At 39.1% G+C, this 17,185-nt stretch overlaps 1 protein-coding gene across 24 annotated transcripts in view; it reads right to left on the minus strand.

Annotated features, from left to right (window-relative positions):
* The window catches only part of ABCC9 (ATP binding cassette subfamily C member 9), a 123,601-nt gene that overhangs the window by 67,594 nt on the left and 38,822 nt on the right, over positions 1 to 17,185 (minus strand). For all 24 annotated transcript variants that reach the window (XM_070271041.1, XM_070271038.1, XM_070271042.1 and 21 more), the window contains 3 exons: positions 12,211 to 12,319; positions 7,833 to 7,940; positions 215 to 287 (listed from right to left, as the gene is read on the minus strand). In XM_070271041.1, the coding sequence (XP_070127142.1) occupies positions 215 to 287; positions 7,833 to 7,940; positions 12,211 to 12,319 (290 nt within the window). The remainder of the gene's footprint in view (positions 1 to 214; positions 288 to 7,832; positions 7,941 to 12,210; positions 12,320 to 17,185) is intronic.

The following is a 17,185-nucleotide window of genomic DNA, read 5'->3' on the forward strand; positions in this document are numbered from 1 at the left end:
CAAAGAGCTACGCTTTGTAGTGAAAGGCAAGTTTTATCATTTCCAGTCATTCCCACAGTGATACAGTGGCTCATGAGATCCACGGTGCAAATAAATAATTATAAAAAATGTTTTGTCTTTAAAGGTCTTTCTTTGTGTTAGGCTCAATTATCTCAGAAAATCCATGATTGTGATAGCTAACAATTACACAAACTGAGTAAAAAACGACTCTTACCTGTTGGAATTCGAATATCTATATTGGATAATGTAGCTAAACCACTTCCCCATGAAAAGTACCCATTTGTGACCTAGAAAATAAGAATACAGAAATTAAATTATAAAATTATGTATATATGCACTGTTAGAGAGTAATTTCAATTAAAATAAATTTTCTTTTTAAAGCACTGAAAGATTTTCAACACAAGGCAGAACACACTGGTGGTGAAATTCTAATTTGGAGTTGTAACTACAGTCATCCACCACATAACAATGTTTCGGTCAAAACAGACCACATATACAACGGTGGTCCCCTAAGGTTAGTGCCATACAGCCTAGGTGTGTAGCAGGCTACACCATCTAAGTTTGCGTAAGTACACTCCGTGGTGTTCACACAACGACAAAATTGCCTCACGACACATTTCTCAGAACGTATTCTCGTCATTAAGTGACACTCGACTATATTTAAAGGTATAAATGAAACAAAATATGACTCAAAGACTCTCCTTTCACTTCCATTCTTTTTTGTGAATGGAAGTGAAAGGAGAGTCTTTGAGTCATATTATGAAGAATGCTAAAAATTACAACAATTTTCTCTGAAAATTTTGGATTACTGGATTATTTACATGTGAGCATTCTTAAAGAGTAACCGTCCCAAATATTTTCCAATGTAACCTCTACGTTGATCATTTTCTCACTGCTAGGCAACTCCCAGAATCCAGTGATGCAAAGGAAAGCACAGAAATGACTACAAATTATTCCAACAAAATGACTCTGTTAGCTAAGGAGGAAGATTTTTTTTTATTATTGAGTTAATGATAGGTTACAATCTTGTGAAATTTCAGTTGTACATTAACGTTTGTCAGTCATGTTGTAGGTGCACCACTTCACCATTTGTGCCCAACCCCCACCCCACCTTTCCCCTGGTATCCACTAAACTGTTCTTAGTCAATAATTTTAAATTCCTCATATGAGTGGAGTCATACACAGATTATCCTTCTCTCGCTGGCTTATTTCACTTAACATAATTCCAGGAGGAAGATTTTTGTACTGAATGAGTTTCCCGAACTTTGTGGATGTATCTCTATTCACTGAACTTAAAGGAACGAGCGCAGGAGAGGGAGGAGTAAAGCACAGAAATGAGGCAGCACTGCCTGGTGGTATAAACTCAACAACCAGCAAAGATGAGAAGACCTGAGAGTCGTCCAAAGCAATCCATTTGTTTTAATAGGCTTCAAGTGGACCCGATAGTTTTAAGAGTTACAAAAATGGGAAACAAAAAGAGGTATAACAGAACCCGAGGGTTGGAGGGGTGAATAGAGACAGGTAAGGGGAGGGAAGGTGCCTGGAAACTTAGACGAAAATAAAATAAGGATACTCCTTGCTCATATATTAATGTGTGTTTCAAAACCACAAATGATGAAATTTCTAAGCACCTTAGTGTTTGGGAATTTTGCAGAATAGATTGGGGATGTCTAAATTGTAACTAATTCTATCCCTAAAAAGCCCTTAAACAAACAAGTTAAAGAGTGAAAAGGTTGCTTGAAAAGGTTAGATTGTGTTTTTCCATGTAGGTTTTCTTTGGCTTGTAAAATAAGGTATGGCATTTAGTAATAGCCATCATCAGATATGCCTGACATTAGTCCTGGAAGGAGGGTGGCCTGGAAGCAAGGGCTGAATTACTGATCACTTTACAAACATTTGCTGAGTACCCACTCTATGTGAGGCACTGTGTTAGGACTAATGTTGGCTACAAAAAGGGTAGAATGCATCCTCCCCGCTCTCTTGGAATTTGCAGTCTGTCAAGTAAATAAATCATGGACAGAAGTAAGTGCAATACACGAGAGATGGGCTAAGTAACAAAAAGAGGGGGCAGACACACAGAAATTCAACAGCAGTTCAGAAAGAAAGTCATTTTGAGACGAGTTAAAGAAAATAAGAGCTTTTTGGAAAAGGTGGTGTTTTAGCTAGTTTTGAAAATATACTGAATTTCAATGAAGGCGTTTCTGGGTAAATTTCTACAATGAGAAGAGGCCCAGGATCAGAAAACTATGAAACACATTGCGGGAAATAATGGATAGAGCTGGCCGGGGCAGAAGTTTAAGATACTGTGGCTAAATGACAAATGATGTTCAAAGAAAATACACAGCCTCAAAGGCTGAGGATCCCTCTCTCTCAGAGAGAGTAGACAAGCAGGCTAAAAGAGTTGCAAACATAGATGGGCCTGGAAGAGGGCCAGCACAGAACTTAAAGAGGCCCAACACGACAATCTTTACATTTTCAGTGAATTGGGAGTAAAGGTTATCTGCAGAAAGAGGAGGCTAAAGGAGAGATAGAACAAGGTGCGAAGAGAGTGGTGACAGCTGAAGAGCTACTGTAGGTTACAGGAAAGAATGCTGATGAGATGCATGTAGAAGGACTGTCAGGATCTACTGAGGGTCAGCTGAGGTTGGAGATGACAAATCTGTGGCTATGCCAACTTGCACCATCGTGGCATTTCCTCCATAGTACTCAGCAGCCCGTGTATAGGAGTGCAGAAGGCATGAGGTTGGATTGCTACAGAAAGGTGTTAAAGGACTGAGAGAGAAGTTGTTGGAGGTTTCAATGAGGTTAAAAAACAATGACAGTGAAGGTAAATACCCAAAAGAGCTAAAGGGTCAGGATTTGAGGCCAGTGACTGACTGGTATAAGAGAGTTTAAGATTTCAGAGGCTGCAATCCCAGGTGGTAGCCAAATGTGATCATAAGTGAGGTTGTCGAAATGGAGTGACAGTAGATTAAGGGATTTCTGGGCTGGGACACTAGGTAGGCTGTGCACTTGGAAGTTTAAATTACATCCGTGTGTGGCAGCTACTAATTTAGAAAGATGGACTAGGATACAGGTACCCAAATGTTCGATGAGGTGGGGAGCGATTATGAGGTCCTCTGATAATAAATGTGAGAAAGCTAGAAAATACTATAGCTTCACAAGAGCGTGAGAGAGGAAAGAAAGATAAGGTCTGAAAGCAGCAGAAGAATGCAGCGTCACCTCATGATTTGGTGCTACACAGCAGTAAAAGAGGGAACAATGTCCACTTGAGGGGATGGAGGAGGAGGGCCAAAGTTAATTTCTCCTGCCGCAATTTGCACTTCCAGCCCCTCTTGCCTTTTACGAAATAGTCTCACTTGTCTACTATCAGAGTTAAAATCCTGGCTTCCCTAAATAGCCATTTGATCTTGGAAAATCAGCTGACATATAAATCTCTGCGAAGGCTCATAAAAGGATAGGTACAAAAATGATCATCACAGCTTGGTTTATGATAGAGGGAAAATGGAGGCAAACCCAGCGGTCATCACTAGGGGATAAATAAAAGACAGGGATGCATTCTCCAGAATACAGTGGTACCTTTAGAAGAAGCAAACTATCATAAAAACATTTTAGTAAATTGAAAGCACATAGATGCTCATGACAACACTACATATTTTCCAATAATATGAGTACATTTAAGTGCATCTATTGAGCACATTAGAGCTGGTACCAAAATGGGGTCGGGGGATGAGGTGAATAGGAGCGAGGGTCAGGAGTAAGAGGAAAGAATGGACTAAAATGTAAAGGCAGCATCCAGACAGACACAGAAAGTCAGCTACTGTTTGATTCCATTTATATGAAATATCCAGAATAGGCAAATCCATCGAGATGGAAAGTAGATTGGTGGCTGCCAAGGGCAAGAGAGGAGGGAGAATGGGGAGAGATGCTTCACGGGTAGGGGGTTTCCTTTCGGGGTGATGAAAATGGCTTGCAACTAGATAGATGTGGTGGTTGCACAACATTGTGAATGCACTAAATGCCATGAATTGTTCACTTTAAAATGGTTAATTTTATGCTGTGTGAATTTCAACTCAATTAAAATAATTTTTAAACATTTAAAGGCAGGACCTTACACAAACCATTGTCCATTTCCTCCTGCTGGAAATAAGTAAAAATGCTGAATAAGGTATAGTTTTTTAAAAAGTTCATTAAAGAAAGGAGTAAGGAAATGCCAAGTCAAAGTATAAGGAAAAGTACACATTCAGAAATAGAAGCTCAGGGCACCTAAGCTTCTTTCCTCCAAAGGGCCATGAATAGCTAAGATATTTTAGGAGGAAAAGAACAAGGCGTAAGAATCTTTCCTAAAAGATGTCAATGTTGATTAGGAAGTTAGAAAAATCATAACAGCGGAATATTAGACAGACAAATAAATCAGATGAAAACAAATTAAGGCCAGCTATCAAGCCAGAAATATAAAGACCCTTGATGTGTGACAGACTACACTGAAGGTCAGCGGGGTCAGTGACCAATATATGCGGCTGGAACAATTGGATATCATACAAACAATTAAATCAAACCTTACTGACTTACTACTAAGTGTAGTACAATTACTACCACTAAATTTACTACTGCAGAATTTACAACTAAAATTATTTATTACTGATTCCCCTACTAACTCACAACCCTGCTTCATACCAAACACAAAAATCAATTCTATGTCGCTTAAAGAACTAAAAGTGAAAGGTGTGGCTTCAAAGATTTTGGGAGCTAATATAAAATACCTTCATGACCTCTGGTAGGAAAAGTTTTCTTAAATGAGAAATGAAAAGCATTTCTTAAATGAGATGAAAAGCAAAGCATTAAGCATAAAGGGAAAGTTATATAAACTAGACTACATTAAAATTAAGAAGTTCTGGCAGACTGGCCCAATGGCATAGTGGTTAAGATCACACGCTCTGCTTCAGCAGCCTGGGGTTCAGATCTAGCACTGCTTGTCAAGCCACGCTGTGGCAGCATCCCACATAAAATAAATGAAGATTGGCACAGATGTTAGCTCAGCAACGATCTTCCTCAAGCAAAAAGAGTAAGATTGGCAACAGATATTTGCCAAATCTGTTCTTCACCAAAATTTTCTTCACCAAAAATAATAAAATTAAATTAAGAACTTCTGATACCATAGAGTGAAAAGCCAAGCTACAGAGTGGGAGAAGAATTTTGTAACATACATAATTGCCAGAGAAGAAGTACCCAGAATTTTTTCAAACAAGAGGGACAAATAACCTGGGCAATTCACAAAAGAGAAAATCCAAACCCAAATGGTGAATATATATAAAAAGGTGCTCAACTTCATTAGAAGTCAGAAAAATGCAAATAAAAACCACAACAACTGTACCTCCCCTCAACACACCATACACACTTTGGCAAAATATTGGAAGCACCGGTGAAGATGTGGAGCAACTGGAACTCTTGATCATTATGACAGAAGTGTAAATTGGGACAACCACTTTGGAAGACAGTTTGCACCTATCTAGGAAAGTTGAAGAAGTACCAACCCTATGACTCAGCACCTGTTCACAATAGCCTCAAACTGAAAAATAACTAAAAGTCCACCAAAAGTAGAATGGATAAATAAATTCTGGTATATGCATACAATGGAACACTACGCAGCAATGAGAATGAATGAATTATGGCTTCAGACTGCAACGTGGATGGATTATACGTACATTAAGTTGAGCAGAAGAAACAAAGCACACACATACACACACATACACACACACTTAAACTTAAAAAAACTAAAATACGTCTTTGGGGAGTCATCCATAGCAAGGATAATCAAGGAAATGATGCTATAAAAGTCAAGGTGGCAATTATATTTTGAGGGAGAGATATGAGAGAGCAGCAAATGCGTCTGTTGGGGGCCTTTGGAGAGAGCTGGTGATGAGCTTTACTTGGTGGTGGTTGCATAGGTCTTCATTTAATTTTAATGGTACATATGTGTTTTAAGTACTTTTATGTAAGTATGTTGTATTTCACAATAAAAAAAGATTTCAAAAAGATAAATGAGTTATTATCAATTTGGGAATTTCCACCATGAATAAATAATTTCTGCTTGAAGTTGGGCTTGAAGCTGCAGAGGACATTCAGAGGCATAGCATATTCTAGGCCATTGATAAGCAGGGTTTTTTTGTTTCTTGTTTTTTGTGGGTTTTTTTTGGTGGACAAAGGATCAATTTGGGGGGAAAAATCATGATACCTTCCCACCCCCCCCCCTTTTTTTTTTGCTGAGGAAGATTTGCCCTGAGCTAGCATCTGTTGCTGATCTTCCTCTTTTTGCTTAAGGAAGCTTTGCCCTGACCTAACATCCATGGCCAATCTTCCTCTATTCTGTACATGGGTTGCTGCCACAGCATGGCTGATAAGTGGTAAAGGTCCATGCCCAGGATCCAAACCCGTGAACCTGGGCCACCAAAGTAGAGTGCACTGAACTTAACCACTACGCCACTGGGCTGGCCCCGATACCTTCCTTTTTTACTTTCAGAATGAAAATAAATTGAATAAGTCACACGGAAAAGATACATTTTTAGATTCGTATTATAATGAATAGAAAATATCAATTTAAAAAACTGACTTTTAGTCACTAATATATTAGTTGTTATCTGGACATATTTGAGAATCAGTAGCATAGAAGACCATGTCTAGTCTCTCGTTATTTACTTTTTCATAGCCTAGTAGTTCACACCCTACTTGCACATTGCAATTGCCTAGGGAACTACTACAACTATTTCTAAAACCGACGTCCAGGTCCCACATACATAGTGTTAAAGCTTTCTAGGTGATTCTAATGGACAGCCAAGGTTAGGAATCACTATAGCTCTTTAAATTCACAGGTGACATATTTTATCCTCAAAACAACCACACTAAAACGGCATCCCCACCTCAAGACGGGCCATGGTATGGCTCAGAGAAACAGTTTGCCCAAAAGTCACACATCAAATTAATGGCACAGGCAGGGCTAGCATTAGCTTATTCCATCCAATAACACACTTGCTCCGATTGCCAAGCGCCTACTGTGGGACAGGTATTGTGTCAGGCAATAGGGAGAGAGGAGAATTAAGTGTCGCTCTCGGCTCTTCTGTCCACCATTGAGTCTCCCCCACTCTCTGACCGGGCTGGGCGGTGCAGGGAGTCTGACAGCCCCAAGCAGCCGATGCAGCTAGTTTTCTAATGGCCAGTTGCCAGGACTCTCGTGGCTCCGATGTCCAGAGGCCCTTGGCTGCTGCTGGCATCTGCTCCAGTCCCCACACGCCACTGACCCCTCCCTGGGGCTTATCCCAACTCTCCATCCTTAGCTGGTGCTCCTGTGGTGGCCTGTTCTATGGAGCACACTTGCCTGGGAAGAGTACAAAAGGCTGAGTTTGAAACGAGATCAAAGGCAGTATGGAGAAGCTGGGTGAACACACGCAACGCTGGTCTAAGCCTTTCCTGCTTGAAGACAATTGCTATCTAATTTATTTCCTTAAAACTTGGATTTATAATACTGGTGTTCTCTATAAATCAATTTTCTTGGTAGATAAACGTAAGAGGAAATACGTTGGATACTAGCTTCTAACGCAGATTCAGAAGAAAGGCTCATGCTCCAGTTATTAAAACATACTGTTGGAGCAAAAACTGTCGTTGGGAGGTGAGGAGGAACTGAGAATTACAAACTCCAGCATATTTTTGAAAATGTTATGAGGATTAGTGATCACTGTAAAGAGACTTTAAAGACACGATTTAGGACACTTTAGCAGAACTTCACCATAAAATAGTAACATAAACGTTTCTATTATTGTAAGGATCCAGGAAATAACCTTTATTGCAATATCCTCAGTCTCTACAGGACGTAGACGTCGTGTTGACTGCTCATAGCTGTCCAGGTGATATCTTCCAGGCTGCTTCCTGTTTATAGTTTTCGGCTGCTGCATTCCCAATGGAAAAGAACACAAGTTGAAATTTTACAAAAAAGATGGAGGTTTTACCAAACATTAACTCACATTGCTACTTCTCCACTTGAATTCCAAGAAAAAGATCTAAGTGAATGCATTATTTTAATTATTTCAATGGCTTCTCCAAAGAAGAAAAAAGGAAATGATAACGAGAAAGCATGAAGCTATCATTTTAAATCTAATCTATAAAGCTTTTAAGAAAAATGAAAATACAAAGATGTGATACTTGCAAATGATGGAAGTTAAAGTGCTGAGCCCCAACTAGGTTTTGGATAGTCTTTCTCCAGCTATCCAGACGAATATATCCAGGCAATAGAAAACTGTGTGTCAGGTCAAAAAGCAAGCAGATTAACTCAGGTTAAACTGGAATCTACTTGTTAGGCCACTGGGCTTGTAAAAGTTCCAACAGTACATTTTTGATCACCCTCTTATTCATGAGGATTTTGAACCTGATACATTCACATAAATCAGATCAGACTGCACATCACTGAAGGACCCACTGTGGAGTGAGAAAAAGCATAAAGATCTAGGATTTTTTTTTTTTTTGCCCACACATGTATAAAGCAATCCACAAGCACTGTAGACTGATTGAGTCTTTCTCAAGTGTTACTGCCTTATTCCTAGTGAAAGGACTAAAGCAGCCATAATAAAGAGGATGCCAGCTATGGCTGGACAGTCTTCACATACTTAAAATGAGCTTAAGTTAGGTCATAGACTAGAAATTTGTTATTCTCTAATTTTGAGTTTAATTTCACATAGATAGAGATGAATGGCTAGAGAGAAAGAAAATTCAGCTCTGTAAACCTCTAATTTAGAAAAATTCGTAAGCTCCAAATTTGTCCTAGGAATCTAGTGAGCAAGCATTTCAACATAAATAATTATCTATCTTACTTAAATACCTTACAGTCATTATGAAGGCTGAACATAATATACTTTAAAACTGGTAAATCACCTATAAAAGCAAAGAATTCTAGAATTATGAAACTCTTTTTTGTTGGCCTGGAATTACAGGTTCAGCTTTTTGAAAAATCCACTGAGTTCTACTATGGGGATTAGGAACATCCTCGAATAATCAGTAATCTAATCCAAGCAAGACAGCGCTCTTCCAGCTTCCATCAACTGGTGTACCAACAGAATATCAAACTATCAAACAGTACATTGCTGGGCTACATGCAAATAAATACACAGACTAAAAAGCCACTGAGAAGAACTAGCAGTGATTCTGTCACACAGAAAATACTTAATGCAATTTAACTTAAAAAAAAGAGAGTGTTCATGAAATTTTATTTTAGTTCTGTTTTTCTTCTCACAGTCCTCACAGATGACCCTGGAAGAGCATTGCGTGAGATATTGAAAGTCACTATCTTTTAAGCAAAGCGTACCTCCCATGCAAGACACATCTATACCTATACATATATTCACTGTCTCCTAGAGTCTTCAATTCCATAGTAGTATTGCCCCCAGAGACCCAAAAGGAATGACTTCACGTTCTTCGCAAAATTAACGAGAGGGTGGGAGGAGGAGATGTGTTGACAGAGATTTGAGTCGGAGTTCCACAGATGTAATTTGAAGAGACTTTGGCTCTAGAATGTCACTAATTCTCCATGGAGATTCTACAGCCAAAACCGCTTAACTCTAAGCTTTTACAGAATACATAGCATCGTAAGCGCTCTCGAGAAGGAGTTTCCATTAGTGTTATTTTCAAACACACAGCTTTTTTCACTCCATTTTAAAAAGTTTGTCGTTTGTGGTTTGGCCCATCAGCAGTGATGAATGATCCTGAAAGACATCAGAAGTCCAGTCTGGTTTCAATAACCCTGAAGATATTGGATGCATTTGAAGGGGATTCTTTTTTCCTTCCAAAAACCTTTTCTCGGTTCCATTTTTCTTCTCTCCCTCATCTCACACAAACTTCAGATTCTTCAGATTTCCCTGACTCTGCAGACTTGACCTGCGACATTCCCTTTTGTGAGGTCATCTCACTCTGCTCTTCCCCACATCTCTGAAAGATGATCTAATAAGTTCTCTGGTAACCTCCTACCATCCAAAGTGTGACCATGTTGGTTCTAATCAAATGCTGGACTTTCTTGCTGCCTCAAAGTGTAGACACTCTATAATGTGTTCTTGTCTTTGTGTCTATGTCTGCACAATAGCAAACAAGCATTTCCAAGCATTGTTGCTCCAGCGTATATAAGCATGAGTGGTAGTTCCCTCTCAGACAAAATCACACCTGCTCAATAAAACAGCTTAGCACAGAGTGAAAAGTAACTCCAGAAAAGCAGAAGAAAACAGCAAGTTTAAATATAGCCAAGTGCTCATCATAGATATTTTTAGCAGCTTTAAACACAATGTAAAGAAAAATTTAATATAGATTTCCAAGCCTCAATCAATTCCAGTCAGGAGACTGCATGTGCATTTTTGTTTGGTTACACAAATGGTAAAGGTCTTCATATTTTTCTCTAAGAGTAACATGAATACCTAATAATAACTCATAACATGATTCATTTTAGAATAACATCTTTCTACTTTACTGTCATGAAACATACATATTAATTTTAAAGACTTCGGAATTTTTCAGACACGTCTTTCAAGAAAGTGGTATAATCCAGTCCTATTGATTTAAATATTATCTAATGGCTAATGACTCTTAAATTTAGTTCTCCAATGCTGACTTCTCTTCTTGGATGTCAATAAATATCTTAGAATTATCATGTGCAAAATATGTCTCTTGATTCCACCTCAACACCAACCTACTTATTTCTTAGCTTCCCATTTCAGTTAACGGCTCCACCATCCACCCAGCAGTGAAGCCAATAACCTAGGATTCCTCCTTAAGTCTTCTTTCTCCCTCATCCCCTCTATCCAATCTACGAGCAAGTCTTTATCAGTTCAGCCTAAGAAAATGTACACTGAATTTGATTACTTCCTCACAATCTCCACCGTAACTGCAATAAAAACTAGTTCCAACCATCATTCTTTCTTTCTTGTTATTATAACGGCCTCTTTACCGATCCATCTGTTCTACTCTCATCCCACTCAGTAGCCAAAGTGATCTTTTCAAAATATAAACAATATTATATTAGGCCCTGCTTTAAAACTCTCCAACGGTTTCCTATTGCATGTCAATTAAATCCAAATGCCTTCCATGGTCTACAAGACCCTGAGCGCTGCTTCTTACCTTGTCTTGTCTCTCTCTTCTTCACCAGACTTCAACCATAGTGCCCCTCGGTTCCCTGAACACACCAAATTAATTCCCACCTCAGGGTCTTTGCATCTACCAGTTCTCTGCCTGAAACGCTCTTTTCTCAGATCTTTGCAGAAGAGGTATCTACTCTCCATTCAGGTCTCAGCTCAAATGCCAACTCTTCAGAGGGGCCTTCTGAGAAACGGCCACCCTGCTTTGAGCATCTCAATCACTGTCTATTATCTTCTCTTATTTTCTTCCCACAGCGAAATTCTCTCATTTTATTTATTTGTTTGTCATCTGACTCCTGCCCCTAGAAAGCAAATTCTGTGACCAGAAGGATCTTGTCCGCCTTGTTCATAGCTATAGACTTAGGTCTTGGCACAAAGTACAAGGAAGTCAATAAGTCTGGAAACACAGGCAAACACACAATACATGTCATGTGACATGTAATACATGACAACATAATGCTGACTGTGTTTCCAGGCTTTACGTAGACACTGAGTAAATATTGGTATAGTGGATAAATAAACTGGTTCAGGAGTTACAAGACTCAGGTTTTAATTCAGGCTCTGCCACATACTAATCTTATACTTTATTCAAACCAAACAACCTGCAAGCTCAATATACTCTTCTAGAAAATAAAAATAGATAATGCAATGTAATGCATTAAGTGAGTCAAAAGTTATAATGCATCAAAAAGCACTTTTCAAACTAAAAAGTGTAATATTGCTAAAAGGTATTATAAGAATATGGTGCAGGAGTTGTAAGCTTATTTTGTATTATTTTTATATAAAGCTTGGGGTAAACAACCTTTCGATTTCCTTTTGAATTGAACACACGCTGTCCCTCTTGAGAGAATTCTTTGGTGATTTATAAAGACAAGCTTTATACATTTGTGTATTGATTTTAGACTTGTGAGCTTTGTTGTGGAAGTAGGTGGCAGTTTTTCTTCATACAGATTGAAAGCTTACAATTTCTTCTAATTGGACCCATTTTAAACCATCCATCTGGGACTGTCCCGTATTCAGAGCTTCCATAACAAGGAAAAGCACTTACAACTCCAGTGTGTTTCTTACACGACTCAAAAGGAAGAGAACTTTCACCAGTTCGCCAGCTGTCCTCGCCAATCTCATCACTCAGCAGAAACTCATTTAGCTTTTGAACACTGCAAAAAAGCAAACAAACACAAAATAAGGCTTAAAAATAAAACCGCCACCAATGGAGTTCTACCTAAGTAAACGAGCTTTTTCCCCACTTATTATCATGTTGAGCAAGCCGCCTCTGAGAGTCATTTCTCAAGACCAACTGGGAATTCAGCTAGGATGAACAAGCGTCCTAAACTGCCTGGGACTGACGGGCTCCTGGGACCTGGGATTTTGAGTGCTAAAAGCAGAAATCTCATGAAAACCAGAAACAATTGGTCACCACAGATTCAGCCAAATTTCTTTTGCAGTTGTACTCCTTGTCAAAGACGGTAGAATCGGAGAGGAACTTGAAACAGGGTGGTTAAAAATAATAATACTAATGAGAGAAGTACCCTTATTATTCTAATTTTACAAATGAGAGGAAATGGGGACAGAGAAGTTAAGTGGCCTGCCAAAAAGCATTCAGCATGTAACACACAGATCCAGGGTCCATGCCTACTATGCTGTCTTGCTGAAACACTAGATATTACACATATTTTCCAAACCTGGGAAGCAGAGGGCCCTCTAGAGTCTTGTTACTCAAAGTGTTAGCCAAAGATCTGCGGCCTCAACAGCACCTGGGCGCTTACTAGAAACAGAGACCCTCAGGCCCCACCCAAGACCTACTGAATCAAAATACGCATTTTACCAAGATCCGGAGATGCTTCATAAGCATATTACTGTTTGAGAAGCCCTGCTCTAGAACAGTGGTTTGCAAACATTCTTCAGCATGGTCTCCTTAGGCTGGGCACAAGACTCCTTGGCCCACCTACCCCTCACATTCTAATTTTCTCAAACCAGTGTCATAGGACCAGGAGCAAAAAGAATCAAAGAAAACAATAACATGATTTGAAAACATCCTTCTATAAATAAAAGAATACACTAAAGAAAACTCTGTGAAGTTGCAAAGGAAAAGAAAGGCTCCTTTTAGCATGCTATGATGCAGAACATGAACCAACTAACTTGGCACAGGCAGCATCAACTACAGGGAAATATCGCCTTTGATATGAAACTAGAAAATATACACTCGAAACGGAAGGTTTCTTTTTTCTTTTCATTCGAACTTGTAGTAAAATGAAGTGCATCCGGATAGGTCTGCATAGTTTGTTTATGTGACAGACTAATAAAATGAAGAGAAGTCTATTTAATTCAGTCTGTTGCCCATAATCCTTTAAGCTCTTTAACCTCATATGCCATAGAAATTGCTTCCTTTCATCGGAAACGTAAAGGGAGATAAAATCCATTGGGGCAGTCTAACTACACATTCGCTTCCAAATTGCATTCATAGGAAACTAAAAGAGATAATTGTTTAAGCAAAGCTTTGGTCGAATAATATTCCATTGTATGTATAGGTCACATTTTGTTTATTTATTCATCTGCTGATGGATATTTGGGTTGTTTCAACTTTTTGGCTATTGTGAATAATGCTGCTATGAACATGGGTGCACAAATATCTATTCAAGTCTTTTGGGTATATACCCTGAAGTGGAATTGCTGTATCATATGGCAATTCCATGCTTAATTTTTTGAGGAGCAGCCATACTGTTTTCCATAGCGGCTGCACCCTGGTTCTGGAATTCTTTTTTTTTTTTTTTGAGGAAGATTAGCCCTGAGCTAACTACTGCCAATCCTCCTCTTTTTGCTGAGGAAGACTGACCCTGAGCTAACATCCATGCCCATCTTCCTCTACTTTATATGTGGGACGCCTACCACAGCATGGCTTTTTGCCAATCGCTGCCATGGCTGCACCCAGTATCCGAACCTGCGAACCCTGGGCCACCGAGAAGTGGAATGTGCACACTTAACCACTGAGCCACCGGGTCGGCCCCTGGAATTCTTGACTCACCTAAATATATCAGAGTTATGGACAACATGGACGAACCTTGAAGAGATTATGCTAAATAAAATAAGCACAAAAAAAACACGTATGATTCCACTTATATGAGGTACCTAAAACACTCAAATTCATAGAGACAGAAAGTCAATGGTGGTCACCAGGGTCTGCAAGGAGAGGTAAACGAGGAGTTATTATTTATTGAGTATACAGTTTCAATCTGAGAAGATAAAAAAGCTCTAGAGATAGATTGTGGTGATATTTGCACAACGACGTCAATGTACTTAATGCCACTGAACTGTAACTTAAAATGGTTTAAATGGCAAACTTTACGTTATGTATATTTTACAGCAATTAAAGAAAGAATTTCAGAACAACAATAACAAAAAAGAAGAGTTTGGTTTGTGTGCTCTCTTGAGTCTTTGTCAGCAAAGCTTGACCACACAGACTTGAAAGACAGTGTCAGAAATGCCTTATGAAGTGTCATATTAATCATCTTAAATGGTAGTTATTCCTTCTTTACTTTTATAGACTTTGACATTCTGTTCTTATGTTTTGAAGAGACTGGATTTTAAAGAGCACAGCTCTGTCAATAAAAGGAATATCTTTTAAACAATCTTGTGCTACGTCTTTGCACACAAAGGAAAGTACGGCGTCAGGCTTGTTTGCCCCTGTAACTTAGTCGAGCAGCTCCTGGAACACATTACTCAACGAGTGTTTGTTGAATAAATCAAAGAATGAATAAGCCAATGATTCAGACATTTAAGTAAAGTTGGTTGATTCAGTTCTCTATTTCACTTTTCTAGTACACACACAAATCTTACTGAAGCTTTTATGGAATTAATGAGCCCCATTTTTACTAAACCTCAGGAAGCAATGGTCCCTGAGCATGACTGGGGCAAGACGAGAACTTCCCTTTCTCTTTATAACATCTTACTTTGGAGCTCCAATTACAATGAACATTGGAGCACCCCAAAACTAACCCTCCTCTGAACCTCGCCCATCCTTTCTCCTCCCTGTCCCCATCACTGTAGGCTTTCTGGCTGAGGGTCCCCTGAACCGCTTTGGCATTGTTTTGTTACTGTCTATCTCTCCCACTAGATGGTGAACTCTCTAAGAGAAAAGATTTTCATCTTCAGAATCTAGCCAAAAATCTAACATAGTAATTCCTCAAGAAATGTCTGGTGAATGAATAAATAGGTAATACAAAAAGCATTTCCTGTTCATGAAGGGTCCTTTTAGAAATCACAGAGGCAAAACAATTATGGAAAACGCATGAATCCTGACCAAGGGTGAAGTAATTTCCACCATGCTGCCAGGGTTATATTTTAAAAATGCAAACCTGTTCATATGAAAGGGCACCCTTTGCCTTTTAGCATCCTTAGCATCACATACAGGCTGATCAGGATTTTACTCTCCAGCTTCATCCCTGACACTTTCCACCTCAGAACCTTTCTCCAGCTACACTCAACTACTTTTAGTCCCCTGAATGTACCAAGAGCTCTCACCTACTTACTCACCCTTTCCCCTTGCCTATGTAGTTCCCTCAGAAAGAACGTGTTCTCCCTTTTCCTTCAACTGGCCAAATCCTAGTTATTCTTTAATATCCTATGAAGAAGCCACAATCTGCTTTAAACTTCCACTGACCAGACTATCTGCCTTCTCTCTCGAAGAGCTTCAAGGATTCTCAGATATGGGTCCCTGGCATTGTGTAGAGCGCTATAACAGCAAAACACACCATATTGTAATTAGTTTTCCGTCCTGGTCTCTCCAAGTAGACTGCAGACTCCCTGCTGATTTCACTCTACCTTTCATCTTTGCAATCCCTAATGCCTAGCAATGTAACTGAAGCGTCAATAAACGCATGTAGACCCACAGAAGATCACTCTCTGAAGCATGGAATGGAGATTAGTAAGATGGTGTTAAATTAGCAAAATGGAGAATTGTAAAATACCTAAAATATTTAGGCAGTATGCTGGGCACTCTTTCTGTATTATCTCATCTAATTCTCTCAACTGCCATGAGCAGAGCTATTATTGTGCTTATTTGACAAGCGAGGAAGCTGAGCTACAGAGCCACTAAATAATGAGCTTGAGGGTGAACAATGACTATTCCATGGCAGTCTACGAGTTGAAATCAGGCATCTTTGATACCAACCAATTTCTTATCCTGCCTCCACAACCTTTATAGTTCAGCATTTTACTAATTCTCATTTGTTTAGATAATTCATAAAAGTATTGAAAGTTTTAGCTACATATGTTATGTGTTTTTCTTGTGGGAACTATGAAACATTTGTAAACAGGGACCAGGTCAAAGTCTACACAAATTTAATGATAAATATCGTAACAATGTATTTGATCGCAGGTAACCGCAGTAGACTAGCCAAGCACACATTCCTTTGGGAGGTACATGAGAGAAAGGACACCAAGTTATTTTCCAACTAAGTGAGGGATCAATTTTACACATTTTTCCCTTAGCCAATAACATCTTTGGATTTAGATACTGCATTATACATCGAATATCAGAAACTTAAATTATTTATAAAAGATACAACATATCCACTTAAATTCTCCTCCAAAAAGCAAAACATAGAAATTATTTCCTTACAAATAAAACAAAGTGGAAAAGTGAGGCAAGCATCTGAAAAATCACTCTTATTCAAGTATGTTCATCTTTTAGATAACAGCCACTTTTCCTACTTCTCTTCATTTCTTCGCTCTGTTTTGCAAAGGCAGACTGGAACACATCATCATAAAACGTCCAGAAAGCTTTAACTGTGTGGGCTGCTGGGGTTGTGAGGAGATAACCTGAATCGTAACTGCCTCTTTCGTCCATTTCATTCTGCCCACATGTGGTCCCGCTCATTGAGCACCATGAAGACAGTTTTGGCTAACAAGCTACCCAGTTTTAAAAGGAAGTGTAGAATTTTCCTGTGGCGGAGAATTTTACAGGGCATGGAATTTTCCTACAGCAGAGAAGTGTACAAGTCGCTTCCATGCACGTCGAACACAAG

Source organism: Equus caballus, chromosome 6, assembly GCF_041296265.1.
Source record: "Equus caballus isolate H_3958 breed thoroughbred chromosome 6, TB-T2T, whole genome shotgun sequence".
Lineage (NCBI taxonomy): Eukaryota > Metazoa > Chordata > Mammalia > Perissodactyla > Equidae > Equus > Equus caballus.